A 16198-nucleotide genomic window follows, 5' to 3' on the forward strand; every position below is an offset into this window, starting at 1 on the left:
TCTTTGAAACATGCCTGTTATTTTGCAATATATTTTCCAAAATAACAGGTGCGCTATTTCAGCATCCCTGTACATCTTGTTGCAGGAGGAGTGAGGGATGCCTCCAAACTTGCATAGGGCAAATTGCTTATGCTATTTTGAGTTCATGGTGTTGTGTAGAAGTAGACTTCCTGTGGGACTGTACAGAACATTAGGCCAATCTTACGGTGTGCTGGGCCTGGCATGATTTTTAAACCCTTGGGGTTGTCAGGGTTGCCAATGGAGGAGGCCTTCAGTAAGAGGAATGAGAATCTGGAGTGTGGAGGGAACAGGGAAGCAAAGGAGAAAAGGGAATGAAAGGTGGCTGGGCCCCACCATAGGGGGTACTTGGCCTTACTGAAGCTTCTTCATAAACTGGGATTGGGGTCCAATTCCTCTAGCTAAGGATTCCCCATGGATTAGAGGGGCTTAGGAGTGGGGGCTGCTACTCCCGGCTCTGGATTCCCTCCCACATATTGTGGACATAGAGAGGACCCTGCAGCCCCTGTTGTACAGTAGGGTCTTGGTGGGGCCCAATGTTTGTGCAGGGGTGAGGGGAGAGGGATTCCCCATGAACAATAAGGACTTGGGGACCTTGTGTGTGAGGGGGCCCCAGGGACTGGTAGTTTTCAACCTTTTTTCATTTGCAAATGTAGGTGCAGACTCCTTTGGAAATGAGACAGGCCATGCTAAGCACCACCTAGGCTGCCGTGGGGAATCCCAGACACTCCCCCTGCCCTAGGTTGGAGGCTGGTGTGCTCAAGAACTACACCTACCCCACATCCCCAGCCCCCAGGGTGTGTCCCTCAGGACAGGTGGAGAATCTGGGAAGCTGTGCAGTGGCTACCAACTTTCCAACTGCACAAAACTCAACAACCATGCTCCAGTCCCCGTCCCCACCCTATGCTGAGGTTTTGCCCCTGCCTCTCTGTGAGGCCCACCCTTGCTCACTCCATATTCCCACTCTCTGTCATTAGCTTTCCCCTACCATCACCCACCTCACTGGGCTGGGGCAGGTTGTTGGGCTGAGGAAGTGGGGTGAGGACTCCAGGTGGGGTGGTGGGCCATGGATGAGAAATTTGGGTCTTGCAGGCTGGGGCAGGGGATAGGATTGTGGTGGGAGTTGCAGTCTCCAGGCCAGAGTTTGGGTGTAAGAGGGACTCTGAGCTGGGGGAGGGTTCTGAGAAGGATTTTGGGTGTGGGATGGAACATCAGGCTGGGGCAGGAGGGTGCGGGTGGGAGGTGGCTCAATGCGTGTGGTCCCAGAGTAGCTTATCACAGCTCCCAGGAAGCGCTTGCCAGGTCCTTGCGACCTTGCGGTGCCTGGGCGGTCAGGGAGGCTCTGTGTGCTGCCCTAATGCCTGTAGTGGGTCTGTCCCACAAAAGCTCATCAGCAGGTTTGTTAGAATACAGACTAACATGGCCACCTCTCTGTTACTAACAGTAAGTAACTGAATCTCATGAGTCACCATGGGGTCATAGTAGTAGTTAAGTAGGTCCTTGTCAGGACTGCTGACAGGTCCTGACAAGTTGCCCCCAGGCCCAGCATTTCAAAGGGGCCCAGAGCTCTGGTTGCCGCCATGGCCGAAGTAGCAGTGACAGCAGCTGGATCTCTGGCCCCTTTGAAATAGTGCAGAGCCGTGTGCGGCTGCTCGACAGGGCAGGACGTCCAGGGCTGACAGCCCTAAGCCCCGCCCCTTCTCTTCATGGCCCTGCCCCTTTGAGGGGTGGGGACCCAGGCCCTCCTCCCTGCTTTCCCTGAGCTTGCCGACGTGTCTGGTCCTTGTACCTGAGTGCCAAACTCTCAGAAAGTCCACATACCAATCAGAAAGCTTACCAAGCTCTCCCCAGGTATATTACAGGAGGGTTTTTGCTTTTAAGATTACAATATTAGCTACGGTCTGAGAAAGGCTATCAAACTGTGAATCTGATCTGACAGTTCTTATATATGTTCTTATTCCATAATACATAAAATAATATACTGTATATAAGAATGGCCACACTGGGTCAGACCAAAGGGCCATCTAGTTCATTATCCTGTCTTCCAGCAGAAGTCAATGCCAGGTGCCCCAGAAGGAGTGGACAGAACAGGTAATCATCAAGTGATCCATTCCCTGCTGCCCATTCACAGCCCCAATAAACAGAGACTGTGGACACTGTCCCTGCCCTTCCTGGCCATAGCCATTGATGGACCCATCCTCCATGAATTTATCTAGGCTGTGGCCACACTTGGTCAACACTTCAAAATGGCCAAGCAAATGGCCATTTTGAAGATTACTAATGAGGCGCTAAATTGACTATTCAGCGCCTCATTAGCATCAGGACGCTTCCAGCTGCAGCACTTTGAAAGCACTGGTTTTGAACACGTGTGGCTCGGCGCGGCTCCACGGGGGTCCTTTTCGAAAGGACCCCACACCTTTCGAAATCCCCTTATTCCTCTCAGCGAAGGGAAATAAGGGAATTTCGAAAGGTGTGGGGTCCTTTCGAAAAGGACCCCTGTGGAGCTGCGCCGAGTGTCTAACGCTAAAGCGTCCTAAATGCTAATGTGGCACTGAATATTCAATGCAGTTCCTCATTAGTAATCTTCAAAATGGCCAGCAATTTCGAAGTTTTGGCCAAGTGCGGCCACAGTCCTAGGTCTTTTTTGACACCTGTTAAAGTCGTGCTCTTCACAACATCCTCTAGCAAGGCATTCCAAAGGTTGATTGTGCATTGTATGAAGAAATACGTGATTTGTTTGTTTTAAACTTGCTGCCTATTAATTTCATTTGATGACCCCTAGTTCTTGTGTTACGGGAACATAAGAACACAAGAATGGCGATTACTGGGTCAGACCAAAGGTCCAACTAGCCCAGTATCCTGTCTGCTGACAGTGTCCACTGCCAGGTATCCCAGAGGGGGTGAACCAAAGACGATGACCAAGCAACTTGTCTCCTGCCATCCGTCTCCAGACTCTGACAATCAGAGGCCGGGGACACCATTCCTACCCTTGGCTAATAGCCTTTTATAGACCTAACCTCCATGAATTTATCTAGCTCTCCTTTGAGCTCTCTTATAGTCCTGGCCTTCACAGCCTCCTCTGGCAAGGAGTTCCACAGGCTGACTGTGCGCTGTGTGAAAAAGAGCTTTCTTTCATTAGTTTTAAACCTGCTACCCATTAATTTAATTTGGTGCCCTTTAGTTCTTATATCATGGGAACAAGCAAATAACTTTTCTTTATTCACCCTCTCCACACTGCTCTTGATTTTATATACCTCTATCATATCCCCTCTCAGTCTCCTCTTTTCTAAACTGTAAAGTCTCAGTCTCTTTAACCTCTCCTCATATAGGACCTGTTCCAAACCCCTAATCATTTTAGTTGCCCTTTTCTGAACCTAAGGAGTAAATAACTGTTCCTTATTTACTTTCTCCTCTCCAGTCATGGTTTTATAGACCTCCATCACATCCCTCCTTAGCTATCCCTCTTCCAAGCTAAAAGGTCCCTACTGGTAATCTGGCCTCATATAGCAGCTGTTCCATACCCCTAATAATTTTTGTTGCTCTTTTCCAATTCAAATATACCTATTTTGAGGTGAGACCACCTCCACATGCAATATTCAAGATGCAGGAATACCATGGATTCAGATAGGGGCAATTTGATACTGAGTTGCCTTGAATTGCTTCTCCCCGCACCCATATCCCTCTGCTACCCAGAGTTCTCCCATTCCTCATAGCAAGAAACACCCATTTCCCCTCACGTCCCAATGCCTCATCTATCCTGATCCCCACCTAAAGACATATCTTCTCTCTGGTTCATATATCCTGTATGTATCCTCTCTCCTGCCTGTGTCCATTTTAAGATCCCTTCTCCCCTGGTATATCTCACACCCAGTGGTTGGAAGGCTCACAGGAGCAGGGGGTGTAGGTGGGGGAGGGTGTTTGGGAGAGCTTTGGTGTGCAGAAGGTTTAAGAGAGATAACACTAGTTGTCTCCCAGCCTTCTGTGGCCAAAGATCCTTCTGTTGTCAGTTGGGGAGGGGAGAGAATCCTGCTGCTATAAACCACCTGAAGGCTTATTGGGGTTGAAGGGAAGAAATGCTAGTGCTTCCCACATCTTGTCCTTTTGAACGTCTGCTGAGTGCCTCCACCCTCTCTTGGGGCAAAGGGCATGGGAACATCCAGGGAATGGAGATCTTTGGAGAGGCATGAGGGTTCTGCCAGGAGTACTCATGTAGTTTATGATGCAGAAGGAGGAAGAAGGATGTGGGACTTTTCAAAGAGGATTCCTGCACTGTAAGCCAGAGGGGTTTCATGGTGTGGAAACGAGAAGCACAGGTGCTTACTTGTGTCCCTGCCGTCATCTCCTGCATGCTTGAGTTTCTCCTACGTTATCAGAATAGTAGTGCTTTGCTCTGCTGTCCATAAATGACTACACAATGTTCCAGGAGGAGGAGAATCCCATATTAATCCTGTCACATCACCTTTCACCCCAAAGTGTTTTCTGTGCTCTTCAGTCTATGAAATAGCACTGAAATGCAAATGCCTCTAAAACACCTTCCACTCTGCTCCCTTGACAAGCTTTTTCTCCTCCCACCTTTGTACAGTGTGCAAATGCCTTTTTTTACAAAATGTGTCATGTGATCATTAATGTACATATAAAGCAAGCAAGACCTTGGCTTTTAAAGATAACTGAAAAATAATGGCTGAGTCTTTTCAGAGACCACATTCCATGGGAAGCTTTTCTTTTCTCTGACATTTGCTTGAAATTCATTTCTGGCTATTGTTCACTACTTGAAAAAGCTGTAATTTGTGCTTTATTTTGTCTGTAAACAACTTTTCCTTGTTTTATGCTGTTTTCTGACACAATGGATCAGTTGCAATAAAGAAAGTGGGACCCACTGTTCCCTCTGCCGAAAGACATCAGAAGCCAGCAGAAGCTATCCATGTTAGTGGCTCAGACTGTGTCCTGAGGCACTGACTGATTCTTTTGATGGTTGACTCTTTTATCCAGGTAGCTTCATTACAGACCTCAAAGAGCAAATATGAAATATGGAGCTGCTACATGGCCTGCCATACTACTATAGAGAAAGAGAGGGAGCGGACATATTATCAAAAACCATAGAATCTAATGAGGCATTGACTCCGCTGCAAATTCCTTCACGCCCAACTGTGTTCCAGGATCGGTAAGAAATGCCTACCCTAGGAAAAAGTGTTTTGCTGAAACTTTTAAAGTATTGGTGCCAAACTTTGCTGCCATTTATACTACTGCAACACCACTGATTTCAATGGAGTTGCAAAACTTGGCCCTAAGTATCTGTCTTTAGAAAATAGATCGCAAAGATTGAATTTTTGTGACTTGTCAAAAATTCTGTAACAGAATTAGCCTACCTCAGACACTAGCCTGAAGATTACCTCTCAAGTGTGTTGATTACAAATGGAAACCCAACTAGTGAAATAGGATATACCATAGTCAGGGTATGCAAAACTTTAATGCTACATCTTGAAATAATACAGTTTTGGGACAGAAGGTAGCAAAGTTGGTTGTAACTCCACCTTTTGAGATGATGGTGATGCATATATTTCAATAACCAGTGTCTCAGTTTTGTCAGTTGTCTACTAATGTTTTGATCCTTTTTAAAAATATGAGTTAATCTAAATGTTTGTAATCTTTTAAAATGTTACAACTTTGCTTTAGTAGTCAGTGCTCTATGATCCAGATTGCAAGATACAAATGATGGGGCAAATTATATTCTTACTTGGGATCAGAGCTGGGGACAGACTTCTCCAAGCCCTGGGCAAGGTGGGGAAAGGGAGCTCAGCTCTGGGTCCCTCAGAAGGGGTGGGGCCTTGGACAGAAGTGGTGGAGCTAAGGTCTAGCCTCTCCCACCCAGCCCGCAGCACTGCTCAGAATGGGCAGTACAGGACTCCAGTAGTGAGTTAATGGAGCTGGGGCTTTGGCTGCTGCTGCTGCTACCATGGAGCCCTGGGCCCTTTTAAATTGACAGAACAGGGGGCAACTAGCCCTTTGGCCTCCTCTCCCCTGCACGCCCCCACCCCCATTGGCAGCCCTGCTTGAGGTATCACACAAGACAGAATGTGACTCTATAACTCTGGAAAGCCGCACAACTCAGCTGCTCATTAACTAGGAAGTGATCGTTTTCAGATCCAAATTTCTTACTTTACACCCACTGCAGTTCTCCAGCAGGTCTCACGTTCTCCACTGTTCCTCTACGTCATCTACAGAAATAGGAAACTAAATTCATAGTCGCCGTACCACTTACACCTTTCTGGTTTACTGGGTTTCGTAGATTTTGTCCTTTGAAGACTAGATCTCAGACTCGTATTTTGTTTTCAGAAAAAGCATATTTTATGTAACTGAATCGCTCCTATCTGTCAAACTGTTGGCCGACTCACCTGATTGAGGTACCTTGCTTAGTCAAGGTGCTGGCTGTTTCACTATCCTTATGGCTAGTGTTGTGAGTGTGTAAGATTATCAAAGGTTAGGTGAATCTGCATATGAAGTTAAAATGGCTGACCTACTCGAAATCTGGGAGAATTGCAGGTCTTGTCAAAATCCCACTGAGCTCAAAGCAAAAGCCCCCTTTGATTGGTCTCTGCCCTGCAATTGGATGCATTGGCAGGGCACAAAGAAGACCAGAAATCAAAGGGTACAAATACTCTAAAAGCAGGCAACATTTACTCTTAAAAATAAGCACCATTGTTAGACTTCATCTCCAGTGCAAAATTTTATAATACTGAAACATAGATGCCCATGATCGTGACGCCAGCCATGTTATAACTTGTCTTTTTCTTGTTTCTGTAAATAGTTTTATCTATGTTATGGCCACACTCATGGAGAAAATTCTCTGCTAAGCTAAATATGCAGATTTCACTGACCACCACAGAGCTACAAACATTATAGGCATTATATATCTTAGCCTGGGTATCCATCAGGGTTGTAATCTTGGTGTTTTTAAAAAATATGCAGAGATATCATCTGACAAGAAAAAATATTAGAAAATAGTTGGCCTCAACTAGTTTAAATCATAGTAACCATTACAGGAAGTGTGTATTCTTCACTGTATTTAACTTCATCTATATGAATATATGTACTATATGTCTATTGCAGCTGAGTGCAACAGTTTTAGCATACTGGTTATAAACTGCATCTACAGAATGAACAGCTGTGTCTTGATGTACACCTTAATCAAGGGATAATTCATTTACCCCTAGAAACCAAAGCCTGAGGATTTCCTTTTGTGATCAAATAATCAGTTTCAGTGACAGTGTACTGGGCATTCAATAGGATTATAATAATAATAATTCTTTACTTACTTGACTTAAACCCTTGTACTCAGGGTGGAGCACAGGTCGTCTACAAGTCTCCTCCATTTCACTTTGTCTTGGGACAAAACTTCTAGATGGCCTCAGGAGTACTCCAATCTTTGTCTCTCAGGCTCAGCAGATCTTCTCCATGTTGTCTGAGGTCTTCCTCTTTTGCATTTTCCTTGTGGGTTCCATTTGAGAGCTTGACAAAGGGGTTGTCTTAGGGTTAACAACCCTCTCCATAAAAAAAAAGTTACAGAAATATCAACAAAGAAACCTACAACTACACAAGTCTTGGGAGGAGTTAGCAATCCGCATAGATTGAGTATGAAGCATGGTGGGGAAAGCCGAAGAATAATTCAGTGTTGTCAGAATTAATTGGACACTAAGTGGGTCTCTATGGACAGCTTTGTAGCGCTGTCTATAGTTAAGGTTACATGACACTTGTTATTGTAAGACCTCATTCTTAGTTATTTATGCCTCTGTCCATCTTCAGCCATTTGGTTTAAACTTTTCCATGTGAAGGTGTCTTCTTCAGTATGATTTTTTTTCTTTTTTTGCCAGATTAGGGAACATGGAAAGTTTTGCTCATGTTAAATAAGTCACTTCCTTCAGAAGCTCTATTATAGCCGTGTTCTTGGACAGGATCTTGACATTGGGTAGACGGGTCCCAGAGAAATACAATTTGCTGCTCCTACAGTGGGGAAAAATCAAATTTGGCCAAGTGATAAGCCTTTGAAAAGTTTCACTTTGCACATGCTCAGTATAGACTTATTAGAGGATGGCAGCTGAATTCTCCAAAGGTTCTGTCTGTACTTGGCATATTCCACCAGGAACAGTGGGGGGCAGAGCTGGACTTGCCTGGCTGGCGCTGAAGTACTGGGCATTGGAAATAAGAGTATCCCCTCAGTCCCCCAGCACCAAGGTAGACTGACTCAGATGTAGGGAGCACCAGGGGATGAGCAGCACAGCAAAGAGAGAATAATGGAGCTGGGACCTGCCATGAGGGAAGGAGATATTGGAGGGGAGAGGACGTTGGACTGAGGGAAGGGATGCTAGGACTGACAGCTACAGGGTGGGGAACAGCCAGTGTGGATGGGGTGGTGGAGACTGAGGCGCTGGGGCAGGTGGGGAGTCTGGAAATGACTGGGCAAGGAGGCTGGGCACAAGAGAGTGGACTGTGAGCTAGGGGAAGTCTCTGAATGGATGAGGAGCTGGGTTGGAGATTGAAATTGGCTGAGCTTGGTGCTTGCGGGAGGAGCTGGAATGAGAAGTCTTTGCTTACATGGTCACATACTGCTTCTTCCACAGGACACTTGCTACTTCATTCCACCATTCTTAGGGCTCGCACTTGCTGATGTCCAAAATCAGGCCCTGGGAATCTGCAATGGGAGCATTGGATCTGGTGCAGACATGACATTGTGGGGCCTCTGATGGATCTTACAAATGCCTCTTCGTTTTCCCATCATAGCACAAGCTGTATCATAATGTATATGCCCCTCAGACAGCACTCTGCAAGTTACACCAGTTTTTTGCACCTCCAGGTACTGATTCTCCCTTTCACCAGTGGAAAGTGGGTATAAAATGCTTCCCTTCTGATTTACACTGTTGTAAATTGATGCAAGACACACACATTACTGGAGAATTATGCCCACTGAATTAGGAATCAGTGCTGAGTTTAACTCAGGGCCCTAATCCGCCCCCAGTCTCACCACCAACACAACTTCTTGAAGCACTTGGGTTTCCTTTGGAGAACGCAGTTGCAAGTAATGATCGCGTCAGAACCTGTTTTGTTTCTGAGATCTGATGAGCTCACAGCCTGTGGCTCAATATTCATACACTGTTGGTGTGAACACCAGCAAGCAAGAAAAATTAGCTGGCAAAACATACAGTTTAAATTAGCAAACTGATGGCTCACTTGGCAACTTCAGGTGATGAAAAGATGGAAATTAGTTTTTAGTTCGAAGTGGTACTTTTCCAGAACTTGGCCCTCTGAAGTGAACATAATTCTAGAATCATGGAAGTTACAGATGAAAAATCCTAGTTAGGCCATCTAGTTCATTTTGTAGCTGGTATAGGACTTTTTTCCTACAGTACATCTGGACAGCAGTTTGTCCAGTCTAGCTGTAGTTTCATAATCTCTTGTAGTGACACATTTTGTTTGTGTCCTTGAAAACCACAATCTCATTGGATTAATTTTGGTTATAACTCTTCCTTTGTGAGAAAGACTGTAAATAATAGGAGCTGAACACAGCTGTCTTTCCTGTCTTGAATTAAGTGTCTCAAAGTGATAGCTGTGTTAGTCTGTTACTTTCAGAACAACAAGCAGTCCTGTGTCACCTTACAGTCTAAATAATTTATTGGATCATGAGATTTTGTGGGTAAAACCCACTTCATCTGATAATAAATGTGTTAGTCTTTAAGGTGCCACAGGACTGCTTGCTGTTTTGGGGTAAGTGGTTATTCTGCATGTTAGTAACCAGTAGATTGGAGTCTACATGAATCATTCATTTTTTCTTTTCAGTTTATCTTACCGCTTACTGACAACGCTGGTATGCACAATGGTTCAATATCTGGCTTCTAACCATCAGGAAAAAAACAAAACCTTAAACAGAACTGTTTAAGATTAGATGATGACATTTATTCAGCTACTGAAATGTAGGAAAATGTTCTGATAAACCCACAGGGTTCTGATAAGCCCAGAGGGTTATTTTAGCTTGTCTTGCAAGACATGTTCATTGCCTCATGAAGTTGCATCATGTCATGACACAATGTCATAAGAGGATGACGTAGCACTGCAACAGCATTATGGCACGACACAGATGAAAAATGCTGGGAAATTATTAATGCTATGGGGCTGGGCTGCCAAGGAATGTTGTAGGGTAAAGACCAAAGGCTGTCCATATTGATGGCCCTGGTCTCCCAGAGATCCCCTCCAGGAATCTTCCAGGCTTCCAGTCAGCACCCTGTGGCCTTTGCTAATCAGATAATTTGAGGGAATTTCTGCAAGGAAATCCTGCCAGAAATTTTTCTGCCTCAAAATCTCCTCTCACTTTAAACATTCAAGAGGACGATTTGTCCCTCATTATATTACAAGGTTCCATATTCCCCTGCTGAACTTTAAGTGGTTTCACTGCAATCCTGTGTACTTTGGGAAGAATATCAGTCCTGTTGCAAAGCATGTCAGAAGAAATCTGAAGGCAGTTCTGTACAAACCTGTCTTTATTGGGGAAAGCTGAATTATTTAAAAACTCTTTGCATGTACCTCCCACATGTAGTAAACATTGATTGCTTTTTACTCATTGTGTTTGTTTATTGCATTCCATCAACAAATCACAGCGCTGTGTTTTTACTACAGGTTGAATCATTTTAATTTGGCACTCTTGGGACCTGATGAGAGAATTTGCCAGACCGTGGGAAGTCAATATTGTCTAGCAGCATTACCAACACTTCCACTGCTCACTGGGCCCTTAGAAGACATTTAGGGGTAAATGTCAGCTAAATAACAGCACAGAACACTGAGAGCCAGGACTGGTGGTTGTAAACAAACTTTAAGTGACCACAAGAAACTTGGCTACACACATGCTAAGTGTTCATCCAGCTAACTAAAATCATGATGTATTATGGATGTTGCTGGATGAAAGTGTGCTGGACTAGAGAGGTTCAACCTTATGTCTGTGGTGGTTGTCATCAGAAGCTTACAATATAACTAATAAACATTAATTACTTGGCCCTTATAAATGAGCTCTGAGTTAAATCAGGGCATTGGGTCAGCAGTTGCTTCTTGTGGCTGCTGCCTGAGGCTATCTGAGGCTTGTGCTTAAAGGGACCCTCCCAGACAGCCATTCCTCACGTTTCCCTTCTTACTTGGCTACCTCTTTAAGGGACCACAGTGACTCAGGACACCACAGCACTCCCTGCCTTGCAGCCGGAGCTGGCCCCGGCCGGTCCCCACCTCCTGATGCTCCTCTGTTGGGTCTTCCTGCAGGCCAACTCCCAGGTTCTGCTGCAACCCCACCCCGTACCTATGTGGCAGACCATACACGGGCAGCTGTGGGAGCTGATACACCAGCTTGAGGCTGCCTGCCAGGGACCAGTCCCCATACCCTGCTGCATCTAGTGTCTGGACACCAGTGTGGACTGGTGGGACTATGTCACCCTGGAGCAATGCAAAGACCAATGGCTCCAGAACATTTGCATGATGAAGGCCACCTTCCTCAAGCTCTGCAAGTGGCTCACCCCTGCTCTGAGGCAACACGCCTGACATCCCCCCCTGCAGAAGCAGGTCACCATCGTACTCTGGAAACTCATCACGCCAGACAGTTACCAATCTGTGGGGAACCAGTTTGTTGTGGGGAGGTTGACTGTCAGGGTCCTGCTCATGGAGGTAGGGCACGCCTAGGCCAGCAGGCCACACTGGAGGGTGGAGGGAAGGGAGGATGGGATGGGCGGCCCTGAAGGATGGGGGAGTGAGGATGGTGTGAGTGCAGGGGATTACTCCCAGTGAAGAGGGGGGAAGAGGGATGGGGGAAGCCAGCAGGCCTCCTGGCACTCTGCTGAGTCCTGTCTCATCCCTTCCCCCCGCAGGTGGATGGGGCCATCAATAGCATCCTGCTGTGCAGAGTCATTTGCCTGGCAGATGTGGACACCATCATCAATGGATTTGGCATCCTAGGCTTCCCCAACTGTGGGGAGCCACCAATGGGACACATAACCCCAACCATGCCCCAGAACACTGGGCCTTGACCTAAATCAACCACAAGAGATACTTTTGGGTAGTCCTGCAGGCCATGACCAACCATCAGGGACAGTTCACGGACCTCAGCGTTGGGTATTTGGGGAAGGCACATGACACCCATGTGTTCTGGAACTCCAGCATGTACCACAAGCTGCATGCCAGGATTGTCTTCCCCAGCTGAACCAGCAGGATCAGGGATGTGTACATGCCCGTCTGCCTGATGGGGGATGTGGCCTGTCACCTCGTGCTGTGGCTCATGAAGCCCTACACTGGCAAACTCAACCCCTTGACCTCAAGGGATGTCTCAGATGCCTCTTCACCCACCTGGACCTCAGGGAGCACCATATCTCATAGGTGGTGGCAGCCTACTGTGTGCTGCATAACCTATGTAAGGTATAGGCCTGCCCGCCCATGGTGGGGGGCCAAGGCACCTGGCCAGGGCCTATGAGCAGCCATGCATGGCTGCCATCCGGCAGGCCCATTGAGGTGCCATACGCATCCAGGAGGCCCTGAGGGACAGCTTCTCCCCAGGAAAGCAGTGAGACTATCCCCTGGACTGCCCCACTGGGGGCTTCGGCTACACCTGGCCCTGCCATCCTTCCCATCCTACTACCTCCTGTACCAAAGATGCAATAAAAAGACATGTTTTGAAAACAAACAGGGTCTTTTTTCACAAGGGAAGGTCAGGATAAATGGGTAGGGGGCATGGAGGCAATCAGGGTGGTAGGGGAAAGGGTGGAGTGGGGTGCTCTTAGCCATGGTGGAGAGGGACAGCTGCAACAAGGTGTCAGGGGGTGGGGAAGCTCAGGGCTCAGGCTGTGTGGTGCACCAGCCCCCACAGGTCATATGCCTTGTGTACGGAGTCCTCAGTGTCCCAAAGGGGGGTGTGTGTGGAGGGAGTGGCAGGATGGGGAGAAAGCAGTGGCGGGGGGCAAGGGCTGCACCAGGGCAGGACACAGTGGCCCAGATAAAGGCATTAATGTCCCAGGGCCACCCCGTGCACTACCTCTGCCTCCTGCATCCTGACACTCCACCACCAGAGGCTCAGGTTTTCCAGTGCCCACTCCCAGAGGACCTCTGTCATGGCCTGGTGCTCTTCAAGGTAGAGGCGGTGCAGTTCCTCCAGGGTCCAGGTGTGTTGGTAGTGTTCCCAGGTTTGGGCAGTGGTCCTGGGCACCGTGAGGTGCCCCCACATTGCAGCTGGTCTGGCTTGGGAGAACAAGAATGGAGGGCCAGTCGTCCCAAAGGACACAGTTCCTGAGGCCCAGCCCCACCTGCAAGACAAGAGCAATGGTTCTCTGCTCAGTAGCAGCCGTACTGGGAGCCAGGCCATGTGCACTCTGGCCACTGGCCCCGACTGGCCCCAGAATTAGGGGCTACCACCAGACTGTGGGCATGCCCATGTGCTATGTGTGGGACTGCTGGGTGTGCGTGTGTCACACTTTCCCCTGCTATGTTTCTGGATGGCTTGTGGGGGTGGGGGAGAGGGATGTCCCACCCTGTGGTCCCACACAGGGCAGGCCTCTCTAGACATCCTGTGACCCATAGTCCAGGGGCCCTCTGTGGTAGCCTCCCTGGGCCACATGCCCAGGAACAGCACAGCACGTGGTCCAACACACTGGTTGCTGTGTGCTCTGTGGCTGGTAAAGGCCAAGCATGGAGCACCCAGCCCCCCTCTCCCAGCCAGTCCCCTCACCCCCTGTATAGGGGACCGTAATGGCACTTACCAGATGGTTTCTTGCCCACGTCAGACAATGCTGGTGATGGCTCTGTCATCAGCCTTCTGGTCCCCTCAGTCAACTGGCTGTCCTCTTCTGTCTCCCAGTCATTGCCCATGGTCCCCTCCTCCACTCCGTTGTCACTGGCTGCCTCAAAGTTGATGAAGGGTGAGTCAAGGCAGGGTTAACAACCGGGGCGGGAATGGGACAGTCCTTCCCCTCAGGATCTAGTTCAGGTTTGGGTAGTGGGGGCAGCTCATGGGCACTGCCCCCAACCTGGACTTCCCCTCCCTGGCCCAGGCGTAGGCCTGGCAGAGCTCATTCATCTTCATCTGCATCTGCTCCTGGGTGCAGATGTGCCCTGGGGGCCAGAGTGTCCACCATGTGGCCATAGACAGCCATGTTCCTGAATCAGGCATGCAGATCCTGGAGGATGGTCTCATCCCCCAAACCTCAATCAGGTCCCAGATCTCTGCAGCCAACCAGGAAGGCACCTGCCTCCTGCATGCCTAGGAAGCGTCCTGGGGGGGCCAGCGCAGGTTCCTGGAGAGCCATGGGAGACAGCTCCGAACTCCCATGCTGGCTCATGTCGGGCCATGAGCTAGCTGGCACCAGTGTGCTGGCTGTGGGCCTGCCAGCTGCACACAGCCTCTTGCACTCTTTGTGCCTTTAAGGACTCCGGGGGAGGGATGCAGGACCAGTGAGGCCCCTTAATCCCCATCTAAACAGAACTTATTTAGAAATTACTGTTTTGAAATATGCACTATTCCTCCCATTCTGAGGGTTAGCAATTATGGAATAATGTGCACGTTATTTTGAAAAGTTATTTCAAAATAACTTGCACAGTGTAGATGACATGTTAGTTATTTTGAAATAACTGCATAGCCTAAGAGAAATAAGCCATCCTGGCAAAAGGCCAGTTTTGCAAGTATAACTTCATCTATATCAGGGCTTTGGCCAGCTGACAGCAATGTCAGTCACAATCCAATATGGGTTACGATCAGGGTAGATAAAAATAAATGATTGTTCTTGAAAAAATTAACAATCAGATTTTTTTAAAGAAATATTTTTTTTAATTTTGTTATTTAAATTTTAAGAAGTTTTTCTTCTGAAAAAGTAAAGTTGCTTACAGTGGCATCTGAATTTAACACAAAATATGCTAAGGCCTAAACTCATTCTTATTTCTTAGAACATTTAAATAAAAAATAAATATGCTGACTATGAATCTCTGTTCACATCTTGGAGTTAACGGTAATATTTCTATATAAAATATTTCTTTCTATGTAAAGAAACAAGAAGATGGCTGTTAGTCTGTATCTTCAAAAACAACAAGAAGTGCTGTGGCACCTTACAGACTACCAGATATTTGGAGCATAAGCTTTCGTTCCCACCAAAGCTTATGCTCCAAGATATGTGGTAGTCTATAACATGCCACAGGACTTCTTGTTGTTTTTGAAGATACAGACTAACACGACTACCTCTCTGAGGGCTTGTCTACACTACCCCCCTACTTGGAAGGGAAGATGGTTAAGTAGGGTGTTGGGAGTTTATTAATGAAGTGCTGTGGTGCATATGCAGCACTTCATTAAGCAAATTCCTGGCCTCCCCTCCCCCCGCACGGCAACTCTGAAGTGTTAAACTCTGAAGCGCCGGCTCACGTGCAGCTGTGGCTATCCCACCGGTACTTCAAAGTGCCCAGGTGAGCCGCAGCTACACGCAAGCCAGCACTGCGAAGTTTAGCCCTTCGAAGTTGCCGTAGCGGGGAATTTGCTTAATGAAGTGCTGCATATGCAGCGCAGGACTTCATTCATAAACTCCCAACGCCCTAGTTAACCATCCTCCCTTCGAAGTCGGGAGCTAGTGCAGACAAGCCCTGACATATGTAAAGAAAGAATCAGAGGGAAAATAGCATCTTTTAAGCTCAAGTGGAGCTGGGGCAGTTGAGTCAGGCTCACGGGGCCTGGGGCCTGCAGATGAAAACTGCAGTGTAGACAGTTGGCCTGAAGTCTGACCTCTGAAAACCTGTGAGGGAGGTAGGTCTCTCAGAGCCCAGGCTCCAGCATCTCCAGTACAATTTTCAAGCACCGTGAATCCAAATCAGTTGGCTGGGTGCTGAGAGTTGGTGCCACAGGATTCTTCCTGTTATTCCTGCAGATAAATAGGAACTCAAGCTCCAGTCTCTTCACTTATGCTTATTTGCAAATGTTCCCAGGCTGACCTGAAATAATCAACTTAATTTACTGACTACAGTTAATCACTCTGCTTAATATATCATTTATATATACATGTGAAACTTATTTTGGCAAGAGAAGCTCATGTATCCAAGATGTTTTACATTGTTTTGTTTAATAAAAAAAAACTATGCTGTTCTTTATATTTAATTAGATAGATTCCAGTTACCACACAAATACAGTTTGACA

The 16198-nt window shown here is 47.3% G+C and overlaps 1 protein-coding gene across 1 annotated transcript in view; it reads left to right on the forward strand.

The window, feature by feature from the left end:
- The first annotated feature begins 5045 nt into the window (after window positions 1-5045).
- Window positions 5046-16198, forward strand: part of SPMIP4 (sperm microtubule inner protein 4) — a 58031-nt gene continuing 46878 nt past the window's right edge. Inside the window, exon 1 of the mRNA XM_074986164.1 lies at window positions 5046-5179. Coding sequence (XP_074842265.1) covers window positions 5046-5179 — 134 coding nt within the window. The remainder of the gene's footprint in view (window positions 5180-16198) is intronic.

The sequence above is a fragment of the Carettochelys insculpta genome, chromosome 2 (assembly GCF_033958435.1).
Source record: "Carettochelys insculpta isolate YL-2023 chromosome 2, ASM3395843v1, whole genome shotgun sequence".
Taxonomy (NCBI): Eukaryota; Metazoa; Chordata; order Testudines; family Carettochelyidae; genus Carettochelys; species Carettochelys insculpta.